Raw genomic sequence first — 26,447 nt, 5'->3', positions numbered from 1 at the left:
GTGTACCCAGATGGTCTCTCTCTTGCAAATGAGACTCTGCTGGTCTCTGAGAACAGACCAAACCTTTTTCCTTAAAACCCTCTGCTGTTAGACCACACATGATATGGCTTACCAAATATCTATCAAGAAGGTACACCCCTTCGTCCCATCATCTCCACCATTGGCTCACCCAACTACAAACTGGCCCGATATCTGTCTGAGACCTTACAGCCATTCACTGGTTAAGACCACCTCTTCTGTACTTAATTCAGCTCACCTGGTATGGTCAATTAAAGACATCTCACTGTCCCCAGGTGATTTGCTCGTCAGTTTCGATGTAGTTTCTTTGTTTACCAAAGTTCCTGTGCCCGATACCATTGCAATAATTGAAGATTTGGTCCAACAAGGATTTAATTCTGATGTACCAGCCCTGGTGAGACACTGCCTCACCAATACATACTTCACCTGGAATGGAACATTCTACAAACAAACGGAAGGCACCCCAATGGGTTCTCCCTTATCTCCGGTTGTAGCCAATATTTTCATGAAAAAATTTGAGACTGATGCCATCCAGGTATCTACTCTACGCCCGTCGTTGTGGAAGAGGTACGTGGATGACACGTTTGTCATCTGGCCACATGGCCGGCCGGCTCTAAACCAATTCCTCAACCGCATCAATTCCATACACCCAGCCATAAAATTCACCATTGAGGTAGAAAGGGATGGCAAGCTACCTTTGTTGGATGTCTTAATCAAAAAGAGACCAGATGGCTCAATGAGCCATTCTGGCTACGGGAAAGTAACCCATATTGACGCCTACCTAAAACCTGATTCCCACCACCATCCATCCCAGAAGAATTCCCTCATCAAAACGCCACACCATAGAGCTCAATGTATCTCCGACCATAAACACCTGACCAGTGAACTCAAACACGTACACCAAGCTCTCAAGGCGAATGGATATTCTGACTACACAATCTGCAAAGCCATCACCCCAACCGCGAGGAAGGAGCCATCTGAGGATTCAATCAAAACCATCACTTTGCCATACATAGCAGGGGTAACCAAAAAGATTTCCAAAATTATGAACAAACACAAGATCCAATTCCGATTTAACACAGTGCATAAAATTCGTGATCTGATCCCATCTGTGAAGGACAAGATTCCTGACATGCAATATCCCAGCGTCTACAAACTAAGCTGCATCTGCAGCAGCAGTTACATTGAGGAAACTAAGCGACATGTCTCGGGACCGTGTTTATGAGCGAGCACAAGGCAGATTTGAAACACGGTAGGACCAATACTTCTGCGGTGCTGATCATTATTTTAATGCGGCTGGCTCACACGACATTGATTTCTCTAAGACGATGGTACTTTGCAAGCCTACTGACTATCAACAAAGATTCGTTCATGAAGCCATCCATATATACAGACACAGACACAATTTCAATGGAGAGGATGGTTAATAAACTCTGCAATCGTTGGAAAGATGTCATCAACTTTGGGTCATGACTTGATTTCTGTTTTCTCGTCAACCTCCACCGTCAGCAGTGTGGGTGTGTGAAGCGAGATGCAATGATTGCCTGGAGGCCCTTTTGGTGGAGTCCCACTGCCAGCTTTATAAACAGTTTTCCTTTCGAGGCTAACCCCCCTTTTCCTAATGACGACAGCTTGTGTTGCGATCGAAACGTCGTAGTTTTTATTTTATTTTTATTAACTTTATTTTTAGTTATTATTTTGCTATCTACGTGACATTCCTTTAAGAACCAAATAATGAGTTCTTACCTGCTTAAACAAATAAACTTGACGCGTGTGTACCCTTGCGTCCGTGCGTGCGTACATGCGTGCGTACATGTGCGTGTGTACATGTGCGTGTGTACATGTGCGTGTGTACATGTGCGTGTGTACCCGTGCGTGCAGACGGTGTGTGCCCCCCAGCGAGCAGCCCCCTGGACGCGTACCTGTGCGCCCGCCCCCCACACGCGCTCACCCTCGACGACCCCTCCCTTGAGGTCATCCTGCTCATCCGCCTCCTGCACGCGCTCAACCGATACTGGTTCCACCTGTACGAGGTGAGCGCGTCGGCTAGCGCCCGGGGGGGCAGCAGAGCCGACGGTGGTACACTCGCCCCCACGCCCGCTGCGCTAATGATATGCATGGGCGCCACGGTGGCGAGATGTTAACTACCTCGCCTGGTATGCCGGAGGTCGTGGATTTGATCGTGAGCCTTGGCGCCTTCTGTATATTTGGAGTCTGCGTGTTCCCTCTCCCTGTGGTTGCGTCGATTTTTCTCTGGGTCCTCTGTCCCCTCTACATTTAGAATCAACATGCGTTTAGAATATTTTGGCCACTATAAATTTCCACGTGAAGATGAAAAGCTCCATTTCGTTGAGCTATCATTTGTGATAGCCAGGTTGCTTCTAAAAAAGAGCAATATAGGTCAGTGGGCCTTGCCTTTTAAAATAAAGAGTTGAGTTATTTTGGTCAGTTTAGTTTTTTCGTGATAACATTATAGTCCCGGTTGTAATTGCGACACAAGTCATCGGTCATGGGTCGAACCTGGTTATGCGTGCATGCATTGCAGGATGCGGCATGCACAGAAGCCATCCCCAGCAGCGAGTTCATTAACAGCAAGCTGACGGCCAAGGCGAACCGGCAGCTGCAGGACCCGCTCGTCATCATGACCGGCAACATCCCTGCCTGGCTCACAGAGCTCGGAAAGACCTGGTACGGCACGGGGTGGCGTGGGGGGGCGTGGGTAAGAGTGGGGTGCGTGTGATCCGGTGTGGGGGTTTCAAGTTTGGGTTTCAGGTTTTATTTTTGCTTATCGGTGAGAACTCAAGAGGTCAAAGATTTGATTTAAATTTTTCAAGAGAGATCTGGGGGGTGTGTGTGGTGGGGTGGCAGGGGAGTGTGGTGTGATATTTGTTGTGTATGGGGTGGGAGATGTGGCCATGAGTTTGCGTGTGTCAGGGAGGGGGTGTGTGTGTGTTTAACCTAGTCTGGCACAAGCGCTGTCACTTGGTGGTAAATGGAGGATGTTATTGTAGAGTTTAATAGTAATGTCTCGTCCTGTGTGTCTGCACGCACACACATACATACATACACACACCCACGCTCACAATCACACACGCACGCTTATTATTGCACGCATACACACCCCACGCATGCGCATCCGTGCACACACTCACGCACGCGGTTACACGAACGCACATACACACGCACATACACACGCACATACACACGCACATACACACGCGCGCGCACGCAGCCCGTTCCTGTTCCCGTTTGATACGCGCCAGCTGCTCCTCTACGTGACGGCGTTTGACCGCGACCGTGCCATGCAGCGCCTGCTCGACACTAACCCCGACATCAGCCAGGCCGACGCGCAGGACAGCCGCGTCGCACCACGCCTCGACCGCAAGAAGGTGCCCCCATCCTCCACCCTCCACCCACCACCCTCCGCCCGCCATCTCCCACCCTCCACCCTGATGATAACAAAGGATGTTCTGGATTTAAAGCTTTCGTGACTGCAAGGATCCATACTCTTTGGTTCTATTCGGTAAAGTCACGTAGGTAAAAAAATAAAACAAAAATCACGACGTTTCGGCCACAACACAAGCGGCCTTCATCAGGTGAAGGGATCAGGCTGTCTCGAGGACAGCGCTGGAGTGAAACACAGCCACGCTCAGACCGCGGACCTTTAAGCTGTGTGCGAGGAAACAAGGTGCCTTGACAAAGGAATTGGCATAAAAATTAGCATTTGATTGGCCGACTTAGGATAGAGGTGGTGTACGTGCGGGTGGACTTGCCGTTTCGGCCACAACACAAGCGGCCTTCATCAGGTGAAGGGATCAGGCTGTCTCGAGGACAGCGCTGGAGTGAAACACAGCCACGCTCAGACCGCGGACCTTTAAGCTGTGTGCGAGGAAACAAGGTGCCTTGACAAAGGAATTGGCATAAAAATTAGCATTTGATTGGCCGACTTAGGATAGAGGTGGTGTACGTGCGGGTGGACTTGCCGTTTGGCGCGGGGGGAGGGAGGGGGAGTTTACCTATTGATGGTGTGAAAGGATGTCTCTCCCTCTCGATCTCTGTCTCAGGGTATAGTGGGTGGGGGGGTCATGAATGAAGCCACCGTTATGGAGTTCAGGATTACATGTCCCCATGATCTGAGATTTTCTCTCGCTCTCTTGGGTGGTTCATGATGGCCTTGTCAGTGACACGGAGATCCTGGGTTGAAGCCCTGGGGCTCATCATGCCTCTGTCTCCCTGTGGGTTCGTAATGGCCGAGTCAGAGACATTGAGCAGCGGTCCTGAGGTCTCAGGTTTTGGTCCTTGATATGTGTGTACTGTGCACGTTTGTGTTCCTGTGTGTTTGTGTGTGCACTTCTGTATATGTATGTTTAGGTGTGTGTGTACAATTCTATTTGCGTGTGTATGTTCTATGTTTGTTCTCTGTGGTTAGGTGTCTGTCTGTGTTTATGTGTGGGGAGCGGTAGTGTAGTGGTTAGCGCGCTGCACTACGAACCTGGCAAACCGGGTTCGATTCAAGCTCACGGCCAACATCACTGTAATGATTATATTAACTGGTTCTGGGCCTCCCCTAGGTCGACTCGGCCTCATTAGTACCTGGTGCAGTATGTAAACATCGCCACTGGGAAGACAAAGGCGGTCGGCCATAGTGCTGGCCATCCACCCCATCGTGTGCCGTGTCGGCCTTCATAGGTGCTCGCTAACAGCACTTGCCCCAACAGTCTGTTCAGGCTACACGTGGGATCTTTGTGTGTGTGTGTGCGCACAATTCTACTTGCGTGTGTTTATGTTCTGTGTGTGTGAGCAGCGCACGGTGAACAGGGAGGACCTCCTGAAGCAGGCGGAGAGTGTCATGTCGGAGCTGGGAAGCTCGCGAGCCATGCTCGAGATTCAGTACGACAACGAGGTGAGTGAGGGACACGACCCGGGTTGGAGTCCAGCTGGGCTCAGAATCGGAATCATAGAGTATTTATGCTGGAGGAATCCGATGCGCTATCAAGCTCTATTTCACCAATGTCCAGTAGGGGGGCGGGTAAGAATGTTACAACAACAAACAGTACTAAAACACGATAGGAGTGCAAAGCATAGCAAGGGTAAACAAATTAATAAAAAATATATACAAATAAAACTGCATTATTATTTTTGTTCTTACCAGGTAAAGCCCACTGAGGTATTCTTTGGGTCTTTCGGTAAAGTCACATATAAAAAAAAACTATTCTTTTTTACAAAAAACTACGATGTTTCGATCGCAACACAAGCAATCGTCACTACTGAGGTATTAACTTGTTTTTCAGAAGCGATTTGGCCACAAATTATAGCTCAGCAAAGTGGTTTATCACGTGGACATATATTGCAGCAAAATCTAAATAATCTCAATGCATGTTAATTCTAAATGTGGAGGGAAATACCGGAGGACCCGGAGAAAATATCCACGCGATCACGAGGAGAACATGCAAACTCCAAATATGCCGGGTCAGGTTAGGGTTAGGATCGGGGTTATGCTTTGACATGGATCATAAACGTGGAATTTGACAGATGCAATGGCGCAAAAGCGGATTAATGTTAGATCATCCAGATAGGAAGTGATGTCACACGTGGCAACAGGAAGTGATGTCGCAGGAGGGGGGGATGTGACGGTTGTGGGGCCGCCCCTGTGGTTGTGAATGGCGCTGCGTGCAGGTGGGCACGGGGCTGGGCCCGACGCTGGAGTTCTACGCCCTCGTGTCGCAGGAGCTGCAGCGAGCCGACCTGGGCATGTGGCGTGGAGACGAGCTCACCATCACCAGCCCCAAGGGTGAGTGAGCGCGCAAGCAGGGAGGGGAGTCACGGTGAACCCAGGGGAGGCCCCAAGACCAGTGCAGATTTCGCTCGCCACTGAACCGTTAGGGCACCATAGCCCTAATACTAACTCACAATACACATTATCCCTAACTATAACGAACACTGCAACCCTAACACTAGCCCTAATACTACCCTACAGTCAGTATTAGCACTGAACGCAAACACAAACTCTAACTTAAAAATAGCCCCATTCCTGACCAGCGTGCCCACGTGTGTGCTGCGTGTGCCCGTGTGTGTGTGTGCTGCCTGTGTGCTGCCTGCATGCGTGTGCGTGCTGCGTGTGTTTTGTGCGTGCCTTGCCCGTGTGCGCGCGCATGCTCGTGTAGGCGCGTCGGAGGGCGTGCGCTACGTGCACAGCGCCCAGGGCTTCTTCCCGGCACCGCTGGGGAGAAACACGAAGGCGACGGTGCTGACGCGACTCAAGATCAAGTTCCGCTTCCTCGGCCGCTTCATGGCCAAGGCCCTGATGGACTCGCGCATGGTGAGGGGCGAGCCGCGCGCGACCGCCTCTCGGTGGGAGGGCGCCGTTCCTCCCTGCCGCCCTCGCAGACCCCCTTCCCCCAACCGTCCGTGCTGTCCGCTCGCTGCCCCCATCCCAAGTCCAAACTCAAGTTGTGACCGACTGCCTCTTTTGCTTTCTCTACACACGTGTGTGTGTGCGTGGCGTGCATGTCTGGTCTGTGGTGTGTGTGCGGCGTGTATGTGTGTTGTCTGCGTGGCATGCGCGTCGTGTGTGTGGTGCGTGCGTGTGTACGTGTGCTTGGTTGGCGTGCAGCTGGACCTGCCGCTGAGCCTGCCCTTCTACAAGTGGATGCTGGGCGGCGAGGGCTCGCTCACCGAGGGCGACCTGGTGCACATCGACCCCGTGGTGCACCGCTCCGTGCTGCAGCTGCGCTCCGTGCTCTGGGAGAAGCAGAAGCTGGAGCAGGATCGCACGCAGGTGATCCCTCTCCCTCCCTGCACCCCCACCCCCCCCCTCCGCTGGAATCAACTTCACCTCGACATTAAGCAGTCCCCCTCCTTAACCTTCTGTGTTTCCTCTCTTAACGCTCACCTCTTCTCCATTGCCCATTCTCTTCCCTCCCCTCGCCCCCCTCCACTCCGTGCCGTTCTTCCCCTGTAGCCCTTTCGTACGTCCGTTTAGCACAGTTGGCTGCATACGGTTTGAAAGAAGTTCAACATACCTACTGCATATGTGACCCCTATCCGCCCGCTGTTACGGCCACTCATTCCTCGGCTTTTGCACTACCACTGCCATCTCAATCATTCTATTTGTTACCATGTATCGAGCGCCTTCATTGAAGGTGCTCTATAAATATAGATAAGATCTGCATAATAGCTGCCACTCGCCGCTAAGTGGCGGCGACGTCACCATAGCGCTTGTACCAGGCATGGTTGCACTTTTGACGCCTCTCGAAGGTGTGGAAGGCTCTCTGCTGGCAGGACATCACGGCACAGACCCAGGTGACATTGGTTGACTGACTGAGATGAGTACCAGATGCACCACCTGTGCTCTCGACTGTGGCAACGTGTCCACAAGGACAAGGAACCCCCGTATAGCCTTAACAGACTGTTGGGGCAAGTGCTGTTAGCGAGCAGCACCTCCGAACGTGTACACACAGACACCGGCACTCCAGTCCCCACGACAGCCACATTAAACGGTGAATGCTTTGGACCGTTGTTGACGTCCGGTGGTTGCTTGCGGTGTGCGCAGACGCGCGAGTCGCTGCAGTCGGCGCTGGAGGCGCTCACCATGAGCGGCTGCTCCATCGAGGACCTGAGTCTGGACTTCACGCTGCCCGGGTTCCCGCATATTGAGCTGCGGCGTGGGGGCAAGGACGTCCCCGTCACCATCCACAACTTGCAGCAGTACCTACAGGTGCTGGCAATCACGGCAACTGCGAACACGGCAACCGCAGCCATGGCAACGACAGTCACGACAACCGAAGCTATGGCATTGCAGCAGTGTTTCCCGCACCTCCAATTCGCACGGTTGGCTACTTCGGGTGTGAAAGAAGTTCAACATGCATACATACATAGTAGCCATGAACACGTATGTATATATGTTGAACGTCTTTCGTACCGCACGTGGCCAACTGTGTTAACTGTAGAGCAACTGCAGCAGTAGTCGCAACTGCAGTCTCACGCACGGCCACCACTTGGTTGCACAATCATCGACAGCACCACATTTATTTCCATCACTTTTACAATCACCACCACAACCACCGTTAAAATCGCAACCATTTGCTCGAATCGCGAACACCGTCTCAACCAACCTCACACTCCCGGTATTCCTAACCCCCTACCCCCTATTCCTCCTAACCTTGTGATCGACTCGGTCACTATGCTTACCTTGCCATAATATTGACCCTATCTTTACACTATTTCTCTACCCCTGTCAATGCCCCCCCCCCCCGTCGCTACCCCCCCCTGCAGTTGGTGGTGCACTGGACGCTGGTGGAGGGCGTGAGCCGGCAGTTTGAGGCCTTCAGGGAAGGCTTTGAGTCCGTGTTTCCCCTGCACCACCTGCACTACTTCTACCCGGAGGAGGTGGTGGCGCACACACACAACTACGTCTGTACACATGTGCATGATGTATACATACGAATACACACTAATACATGCGCGCATGTGTATACATCATTGTACGGTTGCTGTCGTTCACCGTGTGAGCTCCTTTTGCGGTTACCCTGGTGACCATGTGTGTGTGTGTGTGTGGTGTCCGTGGCGACCATGTGTGTGGTCTCCGTGGCGACCGTGTGTCTGTGTTTGCGTCTCTGTGGCGACCGTGTGAACGCAGCTGGATCAGCTGTTCTGCGGTAGCAAGGCGGAGATCTGGGACGTGAAGTCACTGATGGAATGCTGCCGGCCAGACCACGGATACACCCATGACAGGTGGCGGCCCTCGCCGTATTACCGTCGCATTGTGTCTAGCTTGGTTCCACCGTTATCTCTTGCGTAACGACTAGTTACCACGCGTGTGAGCACCGTGCATTCTTTTGTTTAATCACCTCGTTGTGCTTTTTTTTCCCCAAACCCCTCCCCTTGCACGCACACACACACACACACATACCCGCGCACGCGTGCAGCCGAGCGGTTAAGTTTTTGTTTGAGATTTTAAGTTCCTTCGACTCGGAGCAACAGAGGCTGTTCCTGCAGTTTGTCACGGGGTCTCCCCGCCTGCCCGTCGGAGGTACGCACGCGCACGCACTGCCATGGACTAATACACGAGACAAAGATCCCCCCATGTAAGCCTTTAAAGACTGTAGGGGCAAATGCTGTCAGCGAGCACCTATATTTATTTACACTGCACCAGGTACTTGTTTGAGGTTGAGCCGACCTAGGGGAGACCCATGACGAGTTCAGATAATCATCACTGGTGTTGGCCGTTGAGCAGGAATCGAACTCAGGTCGCCGGGTTCGTAGCGCAGCGCGCTAACAGCTACACTACCGCTGCACATATACAAATACACACACTTGTACACACGGACCAAGACACAAACCCACACTTGGTGCATACCGTACCCACCATCGTTGATACACACAAATACGTACGCGTGCATACACCCACGTGTGCACGCGCACACACACTCGACGCATTATACAGTGGTACACACTCGCGCAAAGTACAGACACTAATGCACTGCCACCCCCGCAGGCTTTCGGAGCCTGAACCCGCCGCTGACGATCGTGCGCAAGACGCTGGAGGCGGCGGAGGACCCGGACGGCTTCCTGCCGTCCGTCATGACGTGCGTCAACTACCTAAAGCTCCCTGACTACTCCACGTGCTCACTCATGCGGGAGAGGCTGCTGACTGCGGCGCGCGAGGGCCAGCGCTCCTTCCACCTCTCCTAGGCACCGTCGCCACCGCTGCTGCTGCTCCCCCCTCCCCCCCCCTTTCCCCCTGATGACGACGACGACGCTGCTGCTGCTGCTGCTGCTGCTTGCCCCCATTTCCTCTCCCAACGACACCACCACCACCACCAACAACCACAAACCGATCCCAACCACGCTCGCGCATTACACCGCACGCAGACCCGCACACGAACCAAAGCGTACGCACGCACGCACGTTGACTAGCACCGCTGTCTCTCCCCTCCCCCACATCCCCCATACCCGCCAGCGGAAACCCGCGCTCCGCTCGGATAGGGCGGAGGCAGCGCGCGCTCACCCCCATCCCTCCACCCGCCCACCTACCCCCACCTGTCACCGCACGCCCGCGCCGCGCCTCCCTCTGCTTGACGGGCCGACGACTCGGAAGGAGGCAGGTGGAGGCCGCGCGCCGTCTCTCATGGCTGTTGCCGTAGAAGCTCGTTTCTGTTTTATTTCTTGGTTTCTCCCAGCAGCTGCCGACGCCGATGAGAGGCGCGGCCCCGGCGATTATTGCAGCCTCCAGTTGGTGGCCCCCCCCCTCCCCGTTCCTCAAACCCGCTTACACACACCGCTTTTTCTCACTTTTCATTTGGCGCTGCCGGGTGGTGAAACCACCCCCCCCCATCTGCCCTTTCCCCTCCCTCCTCCTCCACAAGCCTGGGTCAGTGCCCAGCCAATATCGCCTCTGCAGTTTTTGCACAGCAGGCAGGCACGCACCACGCCTACACACACCCTGACACACGCTTGCGCACACGATCACGCACACACACTGGCACACGCTTGCGTGCACGCACTTGCTCGCACGCACTGACACGCGCTCGCACGCACTGACACGCACTGACGCACGCTCGCACACACGCACTGACACGCACTGACACGCGCGCTTTCACACCAACGTGCACCCCCGTCGTCGGCTGTTTTGCCGCGCAGGTGCGGTGTGGCCGCCGACCCGAGGCTGGGGTTGAAGCTAATGGGATCCCAGATGTTTCGTTTTGTTGTGTAACTGTTTCCACGTTTTTTCGCTTACATTTTGATTGGTTATTAAGTATTTTTGTCCCAGATTTATCCCTCCTGACCCTCCCTCCACCCCCCCCCCCTTCCCTCCCTCTTACCCCCCCCCCGCCCCAACATCTGCGAGCCCTCGTCTCTCTCCTCTCTCCCACTGCCATCGATTTCCCCCTGAACGCGCCAACCACCCTCTGACCCCCCCCCTTCCTCTACCCACGACCCCCACCCAGTCCGCCTGTTTACCTGGAGTTTAACTCCGACCCTCCCCCTCCCCGACTCGCTGGCTCTTGCCCTCCCGTCCCACTCTTCCCGTGTATATTTACCCGACCCATAACCCCTGACCCCCCCCCTAACCCCTGTGTGCGTGTCGCACTTGTCTCGCAATAATGACCTTTGGCCCCCCGTGGAGGGGTAGGTTTGAAACGGGACACAATAAATAAATAAATAAAACCCACGCACTGCTTTCGGCCTCGTCACAACCCCCGTGTGTGTGCGTGCGTGCACTACGGGCAGCGTGTGTGACACGTGACTGTGTGTGTGACACGTGACTGGTAGTATACAGCAAGTAGGTCGGGGCCGCGCGCGTGTGAATTGGGATCGCCTCGTGTGCTTGCGTGGCTTTTCCCCAGGTGCTTCTGGAGCTTGCCGTGCGAAGGATAAGTCCGCAGTTTGGATTTCCAATGTGGTCACTCCAAATGTGACCGCACCTGGAGATGCTGGGACAGGGACTTGTGTGTCGGAGAAAAGAGGCGGTGTTGGATGGGTCACGGGAACAAATACATTGGGAAGTTTTGAGTCTGGACTTCAACAGTGGCAGGGGAGTCGATAGCACGGACGGCTCGGGAAAGGGACGGGAGGTTGAATCTCGACCGTAGGGGTGGCACGGGGGGTGGCAGTGACTTGGTAGACCATCCAGCAGCGGAGAGATCACGAGTTGATCCAAGCGTGTCTTCTCTCGCATACCGTTCTCCTTGCCGTCGTCTTGCGTGACCGGTCTCCGTTCCGTCTCTGCCATTCTGTTTGCATCCAGCTTCACATCAATTACAATTTTAATTTAACGTCGCCTGCGGAAGGTGGGCGGGCCAAACCATCCATCGAGACGATGCTCACTTGCGACTTTTCAATGCAACTTTATTTCAAACGGCGGGGGGGGAGGGAAATCAAATCTACGGAAGCGGTTCGTGGCCCAGGACATTTGCGGTTCCAGACGAGGGAACTCCCACGGTGCTCCTGCGGATTTCCAAATTCGCTCACGGTCGGCGGACTCGCGAAGTCGACGGACGTCTGGCGACCCCGGCTTAGCGCCTCGGTGCAACCGGATCTCAAGACGCTTCTTTACAAACTGAGGAGACTGCACATTGGGGTGGAGGGGGGGGGCTCGGGTGAAGGGAAATGCGGAGGAAGAGCGACACCGCGGTAGAGTAGCACCGACGATGACTACAAGCCAGAGCATCATCGTTTGCATTTGCTTCCACGGTACGTAGATATTCCGTTCGAAGTGATTTATCCGTTCAACTCATTTGTGTGTTTAGCACTAGCAGCAACAGCAGCTCGGAATAGGACTTTGAGCAGGGCGGTCTGAGTGCAATGTCAACTTGCGGTGGTGGCCGAGCTTGAGGTTGGTGCCTCCCGCAACTCGCAGAGGCCGCAGGTGTTAGTGACGAGGGCGAGTCTGCCAAGAGCCGCTCCCGATCCGACTCCGCCTCCGATCCCTCGGGCCCCGCGGACCTTCGCTCGGCCTCCCGGGGCCCCTTCTTCTTCACCAGGGCGGCCCCCGCCGCGCTCAGGGCCACGCACGCCGCGCCCACGAAGCTCAGGGGCCCCGGGAGTCCCTCGTCCAACATCACCGCCTGGGCCCCCACGGCCAGGAGGACGTCGCAGGTGCGGATCGCCGCCACGAGGCCGGCGCCCTCCAGCTGCAGGGCCCGCGCCAGCGACAGCTGCCCCAGGGCGGCCACGGGCCCCGTGAGCACGAGGGCAGCGCGGGCCCAGGGAGGGTCGCAGGGCAGCAGGCACGGGAGGGAGGGCAGCGTCGGCGGCACCAGCAGCAGGAGCAGCAGGGACTGCGCCATGCCCGCGAGGGAGATGGCCCAGGTGGAGGTGAGGAGGCTCGCCGAGGCGCCCAGGAGGCGCAGGCACACGAAGGCGCCCGCCGAGCAGAGCGCGCTGAGGAGGGCGGCCAGGGAGCCCAGCAGGCGCAAGGTCACAGTGGGGCCGTCTACGGCGGGGGGGGGGGGGGATGGTCAGGACGGGAAGAATGAATGAAGGAATGAATGGTAGAGGAGACGGGAAGACGGTGGTCAGGACGTGGGGATTGAATTAAAAAAGACGAAAAGAATGCGTGAATTTACGAAGAATTACAATCGAAAGAACCAAAGAAGAAGAATTACAATCCTAATAGCCACCACAACCAACAATGCCATCATCCTCTACCAAACCCAACTATAGCATCCGTTACCACCATTACCATCACCATTCCAATCATCACGGTGCGAATCTGCTGCCTTGGTTGATACTGTTGGGTGTGTTATTTGGTTTATACTGTTGGGTGTGTTATGTGGATTGTGCTGGAGTCGCCGTCAAAATGTTTTCTTAATCGGGAAATGCATGGACCTTGGTAAAGAAAGGGTGATCATTAAAATAGTCTTTGTCATTCTTGGCATCATCAACATCATCAGTAGCAGCAGTAGCAACATCATGGCCAGGGGTCTGCAACCAAGAGACTCGATATTTCAAGTGCCGCCGGTTTGCCGAGCCCCTTGATCCGTGACCATCCCAATTGTAACAGCTACAGGACTAACACCACCACCATCTTCTTCACTCATCGTAACCACCACTCATGCTTGGGTGAAGATTGGGGGGGGGGGGCACAGACAACGCCCTCCCAAACTGAGCACCTTTATGAATTTGTTTGTAGTAGCTTACAATTGAGATTATAAATTAATGATATGCACCCTCGATTCCTAAAGCGACCCCCCCCCTTCCCCCAAATAGAGAAGTTCAAACTCCGCCTTGGCCACCACTTTCGTCTTCATCGCCCCTGCAATCATCACCACCATCGTCGTCGTCGCCGCCGCCGAAGAGCAGGGGTGGCCTCGCCGCCAGCGTCACCCCGGCGAACGCGAGCGCGGCGAGGGGAGGGTCCCAGGGGCTGCACGGCTCCCCCAGCACCCCTCTGGCAATGCCGCCGGTGAGCGCCGCCCTGCTGAAGGTGATCACCGTGGCGTCGCTCAACGGGAGGGAGCGCACGGCGACCACCACGCAGATGTTCCCCGCGGCGCCCAGCAGTCCCCGCAGCAGCAGCAGCAGCGACATGGACAGCCTCTTCCCGCCGGGAGGTGGCAGCGGCAGCAGCAGCGGCTCTCTGTGGGATGGGAGTGGTGGGGGGGGGGTTATTGATCAGGTTTGGGGGTCCGCATTCTATGGGAAAAATGTTTACTTTTCAACTTTTTTTTACTGGGAAAAAAAATCCCATAGATGTTTTATTTTTATTTCATCAGGTAAGGCCCCCTTGAGCTATCTGTAGCTCGTCTTTTTCAGAAGCGACCCGGCCATCACACATGATCGCGTACCGTCATGTCGACAGTTATAGCAGCCAAAATACTCTAAACCGCGTGATGTCGAAATCCACGCGACCACGGGGAGAGAAACGTGCACACTCCAAATACACAGCAGCAGGCGTCGGGGTCGGGATTGAACCCCACGACCTCCTGCATAGCAAACGAGGTAGTTAACATCCTCACGGTAAAGTCATTCCAAGAGGAGGTCGCTGTGCTGACGTCGTGGTCCAAATTTGAAAAGAAATTCGTTGCCACGAGGAGAGAGGCAGTGCCGGACTAAGCTAGCGTGGGGCCTGTAGCATTTGTTATAAAAGGGACCTAAATTTAAAAAAAAACACGTACATATTAAAACACATTTTTTTACTTGCATAGTAAAGTAATTGTATTTTTTAATTTGCTATACAGCCAGATAATAGGATAAATCGCTAACCTTAAACACCCGGTCGTTCATACAAGTTGAAGGCGGTATAGTACTATAGTAATAGAGCAAGTGCAGAATCATTGAACCGGAATCGATAGCTTGAAAGCATTTAGCGCTGGACCCATGAAAGCGCAGGGCCCGTAGCTATTACATACGCAGCTACTTTTGCTCCTACGATAATCCGGCACTGTTCAGAGGGCTTCTGCAGGGAGACGGAGATAATTCGTGTGGGTTTCCTCCTCCTCAGTTGACGAAGCCAAACCCTGCCGTGGGTATCCTGGTTTGGATTGCATGTCCACAATCGCACTCCTTTGGCCGATCTTTAATGTATCACTGCGGTTCTATGTATCTCTGAGTATAGGCCAATGTGTATCTCTACGAGTCTGTGTCTCTCTTTGTATATTTGTGGAACCTCTTTCGCACCGGTACGCAGCCAACCGTGATCATCTCGGCCACAATCGCAGCACTGTGGCTTCACTTTCCCCAATTCCTGAAGGAGATGCGGTGCGTCGGCGTCACGTCGATGTGCAGGTCCTGTCGATGTTGCGATGTGTATCCGATTTTTTTTTTCAATATATAAACCAAATCGATTTCGCGGAATCGATCTGGCTCGTGCCCCCCCCTCCCTCGCCTGTAGAGGATGAGCAGGGGCAGGATAACGGCGGCCTGGAAGAAGAATCTGATGAAGGCGATTTCCAACGGAGGCACGGAATCGATTCTCTTCACCAACACCGAGTTGACGGTGACGGCGAGGGAAGAGACCAGCGCCAGGATGATCCCTGCTCCGCGAAACGTCGTCCCGTGACCTGCACCAGGGGTCACAGTCACTGCACCAGGGGTCACAGTCACTGCACCAGGGGTCACAGGCACTGCACCAGGGGTCACAGGCACTGCACCAGGGGTCACAGGCACTGCACCAGGGGTCACAGGCACTGCACCAGGGGTCACAGTCACTGCACCAGGGGTCACAGGCACTGCACCAGGGGTCACAGTCACTGCAATAGGGGGTCCCACTTCCATTCATTAGGAGGTCCCACTCCCCTGAATTAGCGGGTCCACTCCCATTCATTAGGGGGTTCCACTCCCCTGCATTAGGGGGTCACACATTCGGGGGTATGGGTAATAGTGAGGCTCTCGAAGGGTGCCGAGTTGGAGGTGATGGTAAAGTAATGATGACGGTGGTGTTGATGATGATGATGGTGGTAGTGGTGATGATGGTGGTGGTCGTGGTGATGATGGTGGTTTTGATGGCGATGATGGTGGTAGTGGTAATGGTGATGGTGGTAGTGGTGACGATGGTGGTGGTGATGGTGGTGGTGATGATGGTGATGGTGGTCATTGATGGTGGTGGTGGTGGTAGTGGTGGTGATGATGATGGTGGTGGTGGTGGTGGTGATGATGGTGGTGGTGGTGGTAGTGGTGATGGTGGTGGTAGTGGTGATGGTGGTGGTAATGGCGATGATGGTGGTAGTGGTGATGTTGGTGGTAGTGCTGATGGTGATGTTGGTGGTAGTGCTGATGGTGATGTTGGTGGTAGTGCTGATGGTGATGTTGGTGGTAGTGCTGATGGTGATGTTGGTGGTAGTGGTGATGATAGTTGTAGTGGTGATGATGGTGGTGTTGATGGTGATGATGGTGGTGATGATGGTGGTGTTGATGGTTAGGTGCTCGCTAACAGCACTTGCCCCTACAGTCTGTTACAGGCTATATGGGGGGTCTTTGTCTTTGTTGATGGTGATGATGGTGATGATGGTGGTGTTGATGGTGATGATGGTGATGTTGATGATGATGATGGTGGTGATAGTGGTGATGTTGGTGGTGTTGATGGTGATGATGGTGGTGTTGATGGTGATGATGGTGATGTTGATCGTGATGATGGTGGTGATAGTGGTGATGTTGGTGGTGTTGATGGTGTTGATGGTGATGATGATGGTTGTAGTGGTGGTGATGATGGTGGTGATGGTGGTGGTGTTGATGGTGATGATGGTGGTGGTGATGGTGGTGGTTGTGATGATGGTGATAATGGTGATAATGGTGGTAGTGATAATGGTGGTGGTGGTGGTGGTGATGGTGATGATGGTGTTGGTGGTGGTGGTAGTGATGATGATGGTGGTGGTGGTGATGGTGGTGATGGTGGTGATGATGATGGTGGTGATAGTGTTGGTGATGATGGTGTTGGTGGTGATGATGGTGATGATGGTGGTGGTGGTGATGATGGTGATGATGGTGGTGGTGATGGTGGTGTTGGTGGTGTTGGTGGTGATGGTGGTGATGATGGTGATGGTGGTGATGGTGTTGGTGGTGATGGTGATGATGGTGGTGGTGATGGTGGTGATGGTGGTGATGGTGGTGATGGTGGTGTTGGTGGTGATGGTGGTGGTGATGGTGGTGGTGATGATGGTGGTGTTGGTAGTGATGATGGTGGTGATGGTGGTGTTGGTGGTGTTGGTGGTGGTGATGGTGGTGGTGGTGATGATGGTGATGATGGTGGTGGCCCTTACCACCTCGGGTCGACTTCTCTCGATCTTCCGTCTCACGTCTCCGTGTTCCCTCGTCTTTGCGACCGCAGCAGCTTCCACAACCGCGGCCCGCAGCTCCTCTCCCCCCCACCGCTTGCTCCTCAACCTCCTCCCAATCCTCGTCCACCTCCTCCTCCTCCTGCTCCACCAGCAGTGGCTTCGTCTCGCGGAGCTTCCGAAGTTTCAACGATCGCGATTCAAACCTCGCGGACATGGTAACGTGCGGTCCTTGCAAATACAACACAAGACTGTGTATCCCACAGTGTGTACTGTATATATATCTAGACTGTATCGTGCGAACTAACCTCTTTAATTCAAAGGCTTTGACGAATCGTAACTTCGTTCTTAGTAGACGATGACACTCGCAGGGATTTGATGGTGATGCTGATGGTCATGATCGTCAGCATCAATTCGTCTACCAAAGCGTGAAAATTGCCTCCCCTTGTGATGGACGCCCCCCTCCCCACCCCGCATTAATTACTCGAAGTTAAATTGTCAACGATGGCTCGCAAGGCTATAATTGCTACCCAATTGCTACAAAATACATTAATAACAACAACAATAGATTTTTATTTAAAGCTTTCGTGACTTTACCGAAGGAACCAAGAATAGAACAACAATAGACTTTGCTTCGGCAAGCTACACAGCAGCACTGCAATGGACCGCCGAGTTTTGGAACAAACCCGCGGGGCAGACGCCTCGCCCGGAGTCTCGGCGGGACCTGGGGGAGGCGCCGAGTCGCGCAGTCACCACCGGCACCCAGGACATCTGCGCACGAAATCCAACTCCTGCGGCCACCACCCGAACACAAACGCCAACAACAACAGTAGACACCCGGCCCAGCCAAACCTTCTTCGCCGAGTTCGATGCCGGGTCATGAATCTCTGCGTTGCGACGCTAGCGAGGGTGTCACCATGCGCGTGTGTAGCTCATGGTAATTATTATTATTAATGCCATGGTAATAATTATGACTAATGCCATGGTAATTATTATTATTAATGCGATGGTAATTATTATTATTAATGCCATGGTAATTATCATTAATGCCATGGTAATTATTATTAATGCGGTGGTAATTATTATTAATGCGATGGTAATTATTATTAATGCCATGGTAATTATTATTATTATTAATGCGATGGTAATTAGTATTATTAATGCGATGGTAATTATTATTAATGCCATGGTGATTATTATTATTAATGCCATGGTGATTATTAGTAATGCCATGGTGATTATTAGTAATGCCATGGTGATTATTATTAATGCGATGGTGATTATTATTATTATTAATGCCATGGTAATTATTATTATTCATGCAGACGCGGCGGTGGTGATGATGGAGCGGTGGCGCCGCGCTACGAACCCATGTACCAGGGTTCGATTCCCGCTCACGGCCACCAACACCAGTGTAGATTACCGGTAGCTGAACCGGTCCTGAGCCTCCCCTAGGTCGACTCCGGCCTCAAATGAGTACCTGGTGCAGTGTGTAGTAAACATCGCCACCGGGGAGACAAAGGCGGCCGGGCGTGGTGCTGGCCACCCACTCCCTCGTGTGCCGTTGCCGGCCTTCATAGGTGCTGCTCGCTACTAACAGCACTCGCCCCAACAGTCTGTGAAGTCTACACGGGGGATCTTTGTCTTTGTGTGTCGGCGCGCGACTACTCCGCTAAGAGCACTCGCCCCGACAGTCTGTTCGGTCGGGGCTATGCGGGGGATCTTTGTCTTTGTTGGGTGGTGATGGGGGGGGGGAACTCGCGTTGTGCCCCCGGCGCGGTGGCTTCTTGAGAAGCGTCGCGGTGCGCAGCTGCGGAGGGGCAGGTCGAGATGTGTCTAAGAAGAGAGACGATGGCGGTGATTATGATGGTGGTAATGGTGGTGATGATGGTGATGGTGGTGATGATGATGGTGATGATGGTGGTGATGATGATGGTGATGATGATGGTGATGATGGTGGTGATGGTGGTAATGATGATGGTGGTGGTGGTGATGATGGTGGTGGTGGTGGTGATGTTGGTGATGGTGGTGGTGATGATGGTGGCGGTGATGATGATGATAATGGTGGTGATAATGGTGATGATGATGATGGTGCAGTGGTTAGCACACTGGGCAAAGCACACGGAGACGTCAGTGGGCACGTGGTGTCAGGACCTGGCCTGGGGTCTCCGCGAGGTCGACTCGACCTCACCACCAAAGCTGTTTGAACATCGCAATACCTCCGGTTTTATTGCCGGAAAGGATGAAGCCGCTTCTTATTTAAACCTTTCGTGACTGCAGGAATTTTTATTCTTTGGGTCTTTCGGTAAAGTCACGTAGGTAGGTTGAAATAAAATCACACAAAACGACGTTTCGATCGAAAATAACAAAAAAACTACGTTTCGAATGAAACGTCGTAGTTTTTTGTGATTTTCTTTCAACATATCTACGTGACTTTACCGAAAGACCCAAAGAATACCTATTCCTATTATTTCATCATTTTGACACTGGCAAAGAGATCCCATAGATAAAACTTCTCAACCCGAGCTACGACTACTTTGATAACCTGCATTGCCTGTTAAACTGTTGTCGCCTTTTGGCGTTCTCTCGTCTAACGCCTTTGGTGGTGAGACAGGGCCCATTAACGAAGGCTGTCCTCTGGTGTAGGCAAATCCGCTTAGAAGACAATGCATCTCTCATATCAGATCACGTTAGTTTGCATAGCGAGTACGTGTGGTTAATGTAGACTTGATTCCTTGCAAAGAAGTTTCTATTTGCTGTTTGAACATCTTCACGCCTCCTGTTTTATTGGCCAGAAAGCGTAAATCCCTTTCTCGTTTCTTCATCGTTTTGCCAGGGCTGGCATTAAGGGTTCCAGAGATAGTTCCACGCTTGTGCCACTGCTGGGGTTAATGTATGCATTGCTCCCTGCCACAGGCGTGGAGCGGACCAGCCGATTGCCACGCCGGGCTGAATCTTCACGCAAATCTTCACAGCGCCTCGAGGGCGCACGCGGAGCTGAGAGGCAACGCCGCCTCGGAGCGTGGAGGAGAGACGCACGGCAGGAATTACGATGCCGAGAGGGCAGAAAAAAAGAGGAACGCGTGGGTGGGACAGCGTGCACATTTGAAACTTCACGTATGTACGTTGAACTTCTTCCGCACCGTACGTAGCCAAACGTGCTATAATTGGAGGTGCGCGGGGAAGGACTAACTAAATGCATAAAAGCAGTTTTAAAGAAATGAGTCAATCTAGATCACTTAAAAGTGCATAGCTCCAGTGGCTTCCTAATATCAGAAGAGCAGCGTTCCAGACGGCCGCAGAAGCGCATCTGAAAGCACTGCGCACGACGCGGTGACCACCCTCTTCATTTGATGGCGAGCCAAAAAAACCCGCTGCTGCTGCTGCGACCGAGAGGATGACCGGAGTGTGCCGACTGTTAAGAAGAAGTGGTCTTGGACTGCGATGAACGGTGGCCTGGGGTGAAGACTCAGCGAGGAGGCCAGCGGCGGCCAAAGGCGTGAACATGTCCGATGCTTTTTTCCGTTTTTCAACCGTGGAGATGGAGTGGCGAAATCCGCTCGTGGGTGGATTTGGTGAATCGTGAGGCCCTTATGCAGCAGTGGAAAGCTCATGGTGGCTTGCGATGAAAGGTCACACAGGCACAAGTGTTGCGTATGTTTTATTGAAATTAAGTGAATGCAGACTTTTTTTTTAATATGGATCAATACAATTGATATACAATCAAAGTGTACTTTACTACAACAGAGTGTAGAAATAAAACTTTACTTGGAGCTTTCGTGACTGCAGGAATTACTCATTGGTTCTTTCGGTAAAGTCACGTAGAAAGAAAATAAATTAAATAGCATCCGACGTTTCGATTGCAACACAAGCAGTCGCCATCAGGTAGAAATGAAAGAGAGAACATAATCAACCAGGCTATGCGTTAATTGTGTTGACCGACTCTGTTGCATTGCATTACATTTCCAAATTTTGCTAAGTTTGTTTAAGTGTTTTCTCTGTGTGTGTCCTCGTGTTGTAGTATTTCCTGCAGTCACGAAAGCTCCAAGTCTCTCATTGACGTGCTAATTTCTCGACCCCAACCTCTAAGGCCTCGACACAGAGGCGCTGTCTCTCTGTTTATGTCTCCGGTTCTGTGTTTTGTCTCTCTCTCAAATTTAGCAATCTTTGGAAGAATGTCAATCAACCAGCTAGGGTGTTGACTGTTATGTTAGCCGACTCTCTGTGTTGTATTGCATTATATTTCTAAGTTTACTAGGTTCGTTTTCTCTTTCATTTGTACCTGATGATGATTGCTTGTGTTGCAATCGAAACGTCGTATGCTATTATTTAATTTATTTTCTTTCTACGTGCCTTTACCGAAAGAACCAAAGAGAGTGGAGAAATGTCACGCACACGTGACCTGCTCCCCTCCCACTGCCTCCCGCTTGTGGGAGATAGCACAAGTAGGTTACTGATAAGGCTGTGCGTGCGCGTGGAGATACCCGAGAATTCTCGCGCCCTCTCCTGCACCAAGTGGGTTTTCTCTGGGCACTTTGGTTTATGCCCCCCACACACACACTCACACGCACTCGCACACACTCACACGCACTCGCGTGCGTACGACGATGACGACAAAGGTCAAAACGAGACCGGGCAGGGTCCTCGTCGAAAAAGCATCTTGCAGGAATTCACTGTTCAGAGCCATCGCCCCTCCCTCGGCCATTGCTCCTTTCCTTCTGACAAATACCGCAGCCGTTTCAGCGACACCCCGACCCACAAGGACCGCTCTCAAAAGTCTCATCACCACCATCACCGCCCATCTGGCTTCAGGCATTTGCCTTGCTGCACAGCCAAACGGATCGTTTCAAAGACCACTTTTACCGGTCTCGAGAAGGGAGCGCTCTTGCCAATTGCACCAGCGTGGGCAGCGTTTGTTCAACAAGCCCGAGTGCTGATGGAGACCCCAGAAGGTTGAAACTTGTTTAAACTAATGCTCCTTAACCAGTCTTGGGTGTGGAGAGCCAATGGGCCGAGGGACTACATTTTTCAGCGCCCAACAGTCTCGTCACCACCACCACCACCACCTGGTTCTTGGCCACAAACGTCCTGTTCCCAATCACTTCGACAGCCATTCCCCCCCCCACCTTCCATGTCGTGTCTCCCAACGTCCAAGTTGTTTACCCAATTCTACCGTGAAATAGCCGACATCCCTCTTCCCCCTCGCCGCACGCATTCAAAAGGCCTGAAGCTACTTGTTGAGCTGTTTATTAAAATACAGCTCTGGTGGGTATCAACGCAGTCTGTATTACTACACATGACGTCACCATTCTTAAAACCTCCCCATCCCCCCCCTTCTCTCTCCCCCCCCCCCTGCAGCCAATCTCTCCAGTGCTGCCGTGGTGGTCCACTTCACTCCAGTGACCCAGGTGCTGTCGCGGTGGTCCATGCCCTGCCTCCTCCCCCTTCCCCCCCACCCCCCCCTGCAGCCGATCTCTCAGATCTCTAAGTGCTGCCGAGGGGTCAACTTTCTGCCCCGCCCCCTCTCTTCCCCTACCTCCTCTCTCCCCCCCCCACTGCCGAGGCCTACTATATAACCTCGTACCACGGCAGATCTCTCGCCTACTTCAGCAGTTTTTTTCTTGCTGTGGTTGTCCCACGTGATGCTTGTGTTGCGATCGAAACGTCGTGATTTATTATTTCTCTACCTACATGACTTTACCGAAAGAACCAAAGAGAACGGTCTGTATAGTGACATCACGTTGGCAATTAGTATCCACGGTGGTGCACAACACTTAATGGAACGGACCGAATTCGTAGTGACGTCATACCTCACCACAATTTACTCGCCGTCACACAAGACCCGTTGGCTGTGACGTAATTCCTCATCTGCGCCGGTCAACATGGAAAGAGGCCATTGCCTCGGCAGGGGGCGTGGTTTAAAAGGGAGCGTGGTCCATAGGGTGACGTGGCCGATTCAGTGGGCGGGTCCTGCGTGGAGTGGCCGTGGCCAATCAGCAACGTGCATCTTCTAGTGTAGGGGCCTTTGGCGGGGGTTCTCGTGGCATTCGTGGTGCCTACCGTAACCGGTTGGCGAGCGCCCTATGGTAGTGGATGTGAACTATTGCCAGAGAGGGCCTTGCAGTCAAGCGAGCATGGCCTACAGGGAGCCAGTGTGGTCTAAACTAAATGGACGTGGCCCACCGGCTAAGATTTGACCATAGGCTTGCGGTGGGCATACGGTCTACGAAATGGTGGGCGCCGTTAATACCCAGCGGGCGTTTCGAGTCTCGCGTGGGCTATCGACAAATGTTAGAAATGCATAGTGGAGAGACAGAGATAAAGAGAGACGCGGGTGCTGGCCGGGTGGGCGACGTTTCCACGGGGCGTGTGGCATGAGTTCCGAGCTAGAAGCCCAGCGGGTTGGGGGCGAGCACGCCATCGTTGTCCACCGTGGCCGCCGAGATGGCGCGCATGTTCTTGAACGTCTGGAGAACCGTGGAGTTGGTGAGCGCACGCAGGTTCAGGGAAACTCGCTCCGACGCCTAAGGGGGAGGGAGCGGAGGGGCGGAGACGGGAGGAGGTGGGGGGGGGGGAGTTGGTTGAACAACAAACACCACATGCATGGCTGGGTTATCCATAGCCCTCCCCCCCAGCCAATTGCGGTGTCGTTAGTTGCTGGGCGAGAGGGCGACTGCGAGCAGCCCCCGACGGCAGGCGAGCAAGCGATGGATGGTGGCGGTGTGGTCGTCACCTCGAGGCACCACGTCTCGCAGACGAGCCGCTCGTGCTCCGCCGTGGGGGTGCCTTGGCTCAGCGACCGCGACGCCCTACGCACACACAGACAAAGATCCCCCATGTAGCCTCTTATGACTGTTGGGGGCAAGCGCTGTTACCGAGTACCGAATAAAGGGTGATCCTGTATGACCCTGTGTGTGTCCTCATACATCCCTATGTGTACTGCCATCCCACAGGTGCATCCTTGCGCGTCCCTTTATGGTGGCATACACCCTTGCGTGTCCGTGTGAAGCGCCCTTGCGTCTGTTTAACACGTCGGCTTTCGCGACCAATATTATTCATGGTAAAGTTTTTTTGCGTGACTCTGCGTGCGTCCCGCGTCGTGACCCCACGCACCTCGACACCACGGCCACCATGGCGTAGAGGTCAATAGCAGCCTCCGCCACTCTGTTCAGCAGGAACTGCTCATCTGTGCACGCACACAACAACAACAACAACAAAATAGACAAAGATCCCCCACATAGCCTGTTGGGGAAAGTGCTGTTAAGCGAGCACCTATGAAAGCCGGCATGGCCAACACCACCCCCGGCTGGCTGCCTTCGTCTCCCCAGTGCTGATGTTTACACATGGCACCAAGTACTCATTTGAGGCAGAGTGAACCGAGTGGAGGCCAAATACGTACACAAAGGCAAAGATCCCCCGGATAGCCTCAACAGACTGTTGGGGCAAGCACTGTTCGCGAGCAGCACCTATGAAGGCCGGCACGGCACACAAGGGAGTGGCTGGCCAACACCAAGCCCGGCTACCTTTGTCTCCCCAGTGGCGATGTTTACAAACTGCAACAGGTACTCATTTGGGGCCGAGTCGACCCACCCGAGGCCCAGGACCGGTTCAGATAATCATCACTGGTGTTGGCCGTGAACGGGAATCGAACCCGGATTGCCGGGTTCTTAGCACAGCGTAACATCCAGCTACACTACCGCTCCCCACTATATACACACTCGCATTACAGCAGCCGTCATGTGCAACGCACGCACACCCGCGGCCACACGAAGACCCTCACGTAGCCCCCCGTATAGCCTACGTTCAAGGCGACTCATGACTAAGACAGTCACAAGTCGGGCCGCATTGGTCTCCCCAGTGCCGATGTTTACAAACACGCTTCAGGTACTCGGTCAAGGGTGAGTGGACCAAGGGGAGGTCCAGGACCGGTTCAGATATTCGTCACTGAAGTTGCCTGTGAATCAGGGATAAAACTCAGGTTTCTGGGTTCATGCCGCAGTGCGCCAACTACGGCACTAACACTACCCATGACGCCCAAAGCTGCTGCGCTGTGCGAACATTGACACTCGAGAGACAAAGGTAGCTGGGCGTAGTGCTATCCACACCAGCCCCGTTGTACGTTATGTGGCGGCCTTCACAGATGCTCGCTTACAGCACATGCCCCCAACAATCTGTTGAAATGCTACGTGGGATCTCTGATAGCCACTTCGTTGAGGTATTATTTGTGGCCAGGTCACTTCTGAAAAAGTAGCTAATAGCTCAGTGGGCTTTAACTGGTAAGGTAAAAATTTATTCGTTTTATTTGTAGTTTTTCTTTAAGCGATTTGCTCACCTTTCCTATACTTTGCACTCCTATCGTGTTTTTGTTGTAGCGTTCTGACCCGCCCCTACTGGGCATCTGTGAAAACGAGCTTTATAGCTCATTGAATTCCTCCTGCAGTGTAAATAAACATTCAGATTCTGGCAAGCATGGATGGATACTCCCTCCTCCCTCCCCTCCCCGTCGACTCCACTCCACTCACCGACGATCTTCTTGCCATGCTTGAGCAGCAGCCCCTCCACGGACGCCCCGAACTGATCCACGCCCTTCGCGACCTGAGCGTGGACGAGAGCCGTGTCACCGCGTGGCACCGGCGTCACTCCGCTGTCTACGGCGGCTCAAGCCAATTCCGAATCGTTGTTTTAGAATCAAGGCCGCGTGTAAAGTCGTAATGGGTACAGCGAGATCCGACCGTGTCCGTGCAGTGCCCGCCGAGTTGCAATGGCGTCCGTTTGCCGAACGAACACGTTAGAAGGGTCGCACTCATTACACACAAAGTGCTTGCCACAAGTGAACCTCAATACCTTGCTGATCTCGTTAAGGAGTATAAACCATCATCACACGAACTCCGCTCATCCTCACAGCAGCAGCGGCTATTGGCTAGACTTCGAACACAGACGGTGGTCACGGCATAACGCACTTTCAGGTGCGCTTCTGTGGCTGTCCTTCACTGGAGCTATGCACATTTAAATCTCGATTAAATACATTTATTTAGAACTGCCTTTTGTGTTTAGATTGTTGTCCTTCCCCCACACCTCCGATTAGCACGGTTGGCGACGTATTGCGCGAAAGAAGTTCAACATATACACGTACATACTAATTGGTTCTTTCGGTAAAGTCACGTACGTAGAAATAAAATAAAAATACAATTAAAATAGATCGCGACGTTCTGA

General features: G+C 53.2%; 3 protein-coding genes across 5 annotated transcripts in view; 1 reads left to right on the top strand and 2 right to left on the bottom strand.

Moving 5' to 3' along the window:
• Positions 1–11,191, top strand: part of TRIP12 (thyroid hormone receptor interactor 12) — a 55,875-nt gene extending 44,684 nt beyond the window's left edge. For all 3 annotated transcript variants that reach the window (XM_032958312.2, XM_032958311.2, XM_076068612.1), the window contains 12 exons: positions 1,900–2,051; positions 2,564–2,706; positions 3,251–3,407; positions 4,823–4,921; positions 5,695–5,809; positions 6,183–6,337; positions 6,632–6,796; positions 7,571–7,735; positions 8,293–8,406; positions 8,657–8,751; positions 8,946–9,049; positions 9,515–11,191. In XM_032958312.2, the coding sequence (XP_032814203.2) occupies positions 1,900–2,051; positions 2,564–2,706; positions 3,251–3,407; positions 4,823–4,921; positions 5,695–5,809; positions 6,183–6,337; positions 6,632–6,796; positions 7,571–7,735; positions 8,293–8,406; positions 8,657–8,751; positions 8,946–9,049; positions 9,515–9,711 (1,661 nt within the window). In that variant the 3' untranslated portion in view covers positions 9,712–11,191. The remainder of the gene's footprint in view (positions 1–1,899; positions 2,052–2,563; positions 2,707–3,250; positions 3,408–4,822; positions 4,922–5,694; positions 5,810–6,182; positions 6,338–6,631; positions 6,797–7,570; positions 7,736–8,292; positions 8,407–8,656; positions 8,752–8,945; positions 9,050–9,514) is intronic.
• A 660-nt stretch (positions 11,192–11,851) lies between these two features.
• LOC116944314 (solute carrier family 35 member G1-like) lies at positions 11,852–18,168 on the bottom strand. Its single transcript, XM_076068613.1, has 5 exons — positions 17,921–18,168; positions 17,220–17,465; positions 15,350–15,524; positions 13,791–14,101; positions 11,852–12,955 (listed from the first exon to the last, which is right to left on the bottom strand). Exons 1-5 carry the CDS (start codon positions 18,003–18,005, stop codon positions 12,249–12,251), a joined length of 1,524 nt encoding a protein of 507 aa, XP_075924728.1. The 5' UTR covers positions 18,006–18,168; the 3' UTR covers positions 11,852–12,248.
• A 2,714-nt stretch (positions 18,169–20,882) lies between these two features.
• Positions 20,883–26,447, bottom strand: part of ACADVL (acyl-CoA dehydrogenase very long chain) — a 30,157-nt gene continuing 24,592 nt past the window's right edge. Inside the window, exons 18-21 of the mRNA XM_032958313.2 lie at positions 25,757–25,829; positions 24,348–24,420; positions 23,968–24,043; positions 20,883–23,758 (exon numbers count right to left, since the gene is read on the bottom strand). Of these exons, the coding sequence (XP_032814204.1) occupies positions 23,621–23,758; positions 23,968–24,043; positions 24,348–24,420; positions 25,757–25,829 (360 nt within the window). The 3' untranslated portion in view covers positions 20,883–23,620. The remainder of the gene's footprint in view (positions 23,759–23,967; positions 24,044–24,347; positions 24,421–25,756; positions 25,830–26,447) is intronic.

The sequence above is a fragment of the Petromyzon marinus genome, chromosome 21 (assembly GCF_048934315.1).
Source record: "Petromyzon marinus isolate PM22_M1 ecotype Great Lakes invasive population chromosome 21, UKy_Petmar_22M1.pri1.0, whole genome shotgun sequence".
Classification (NCBI taxonomy): Eukaryota; Metazoa; Chordata; class Hyperoartia; order Petromyzontiformes; family Petromyzontidae; genus Petromyzon; species Petromyzon marinus.
Note: the sequence above shows the minus strand (reverse complement) of the source record. Positions and strands in the feature narration are given on the sequence as shown.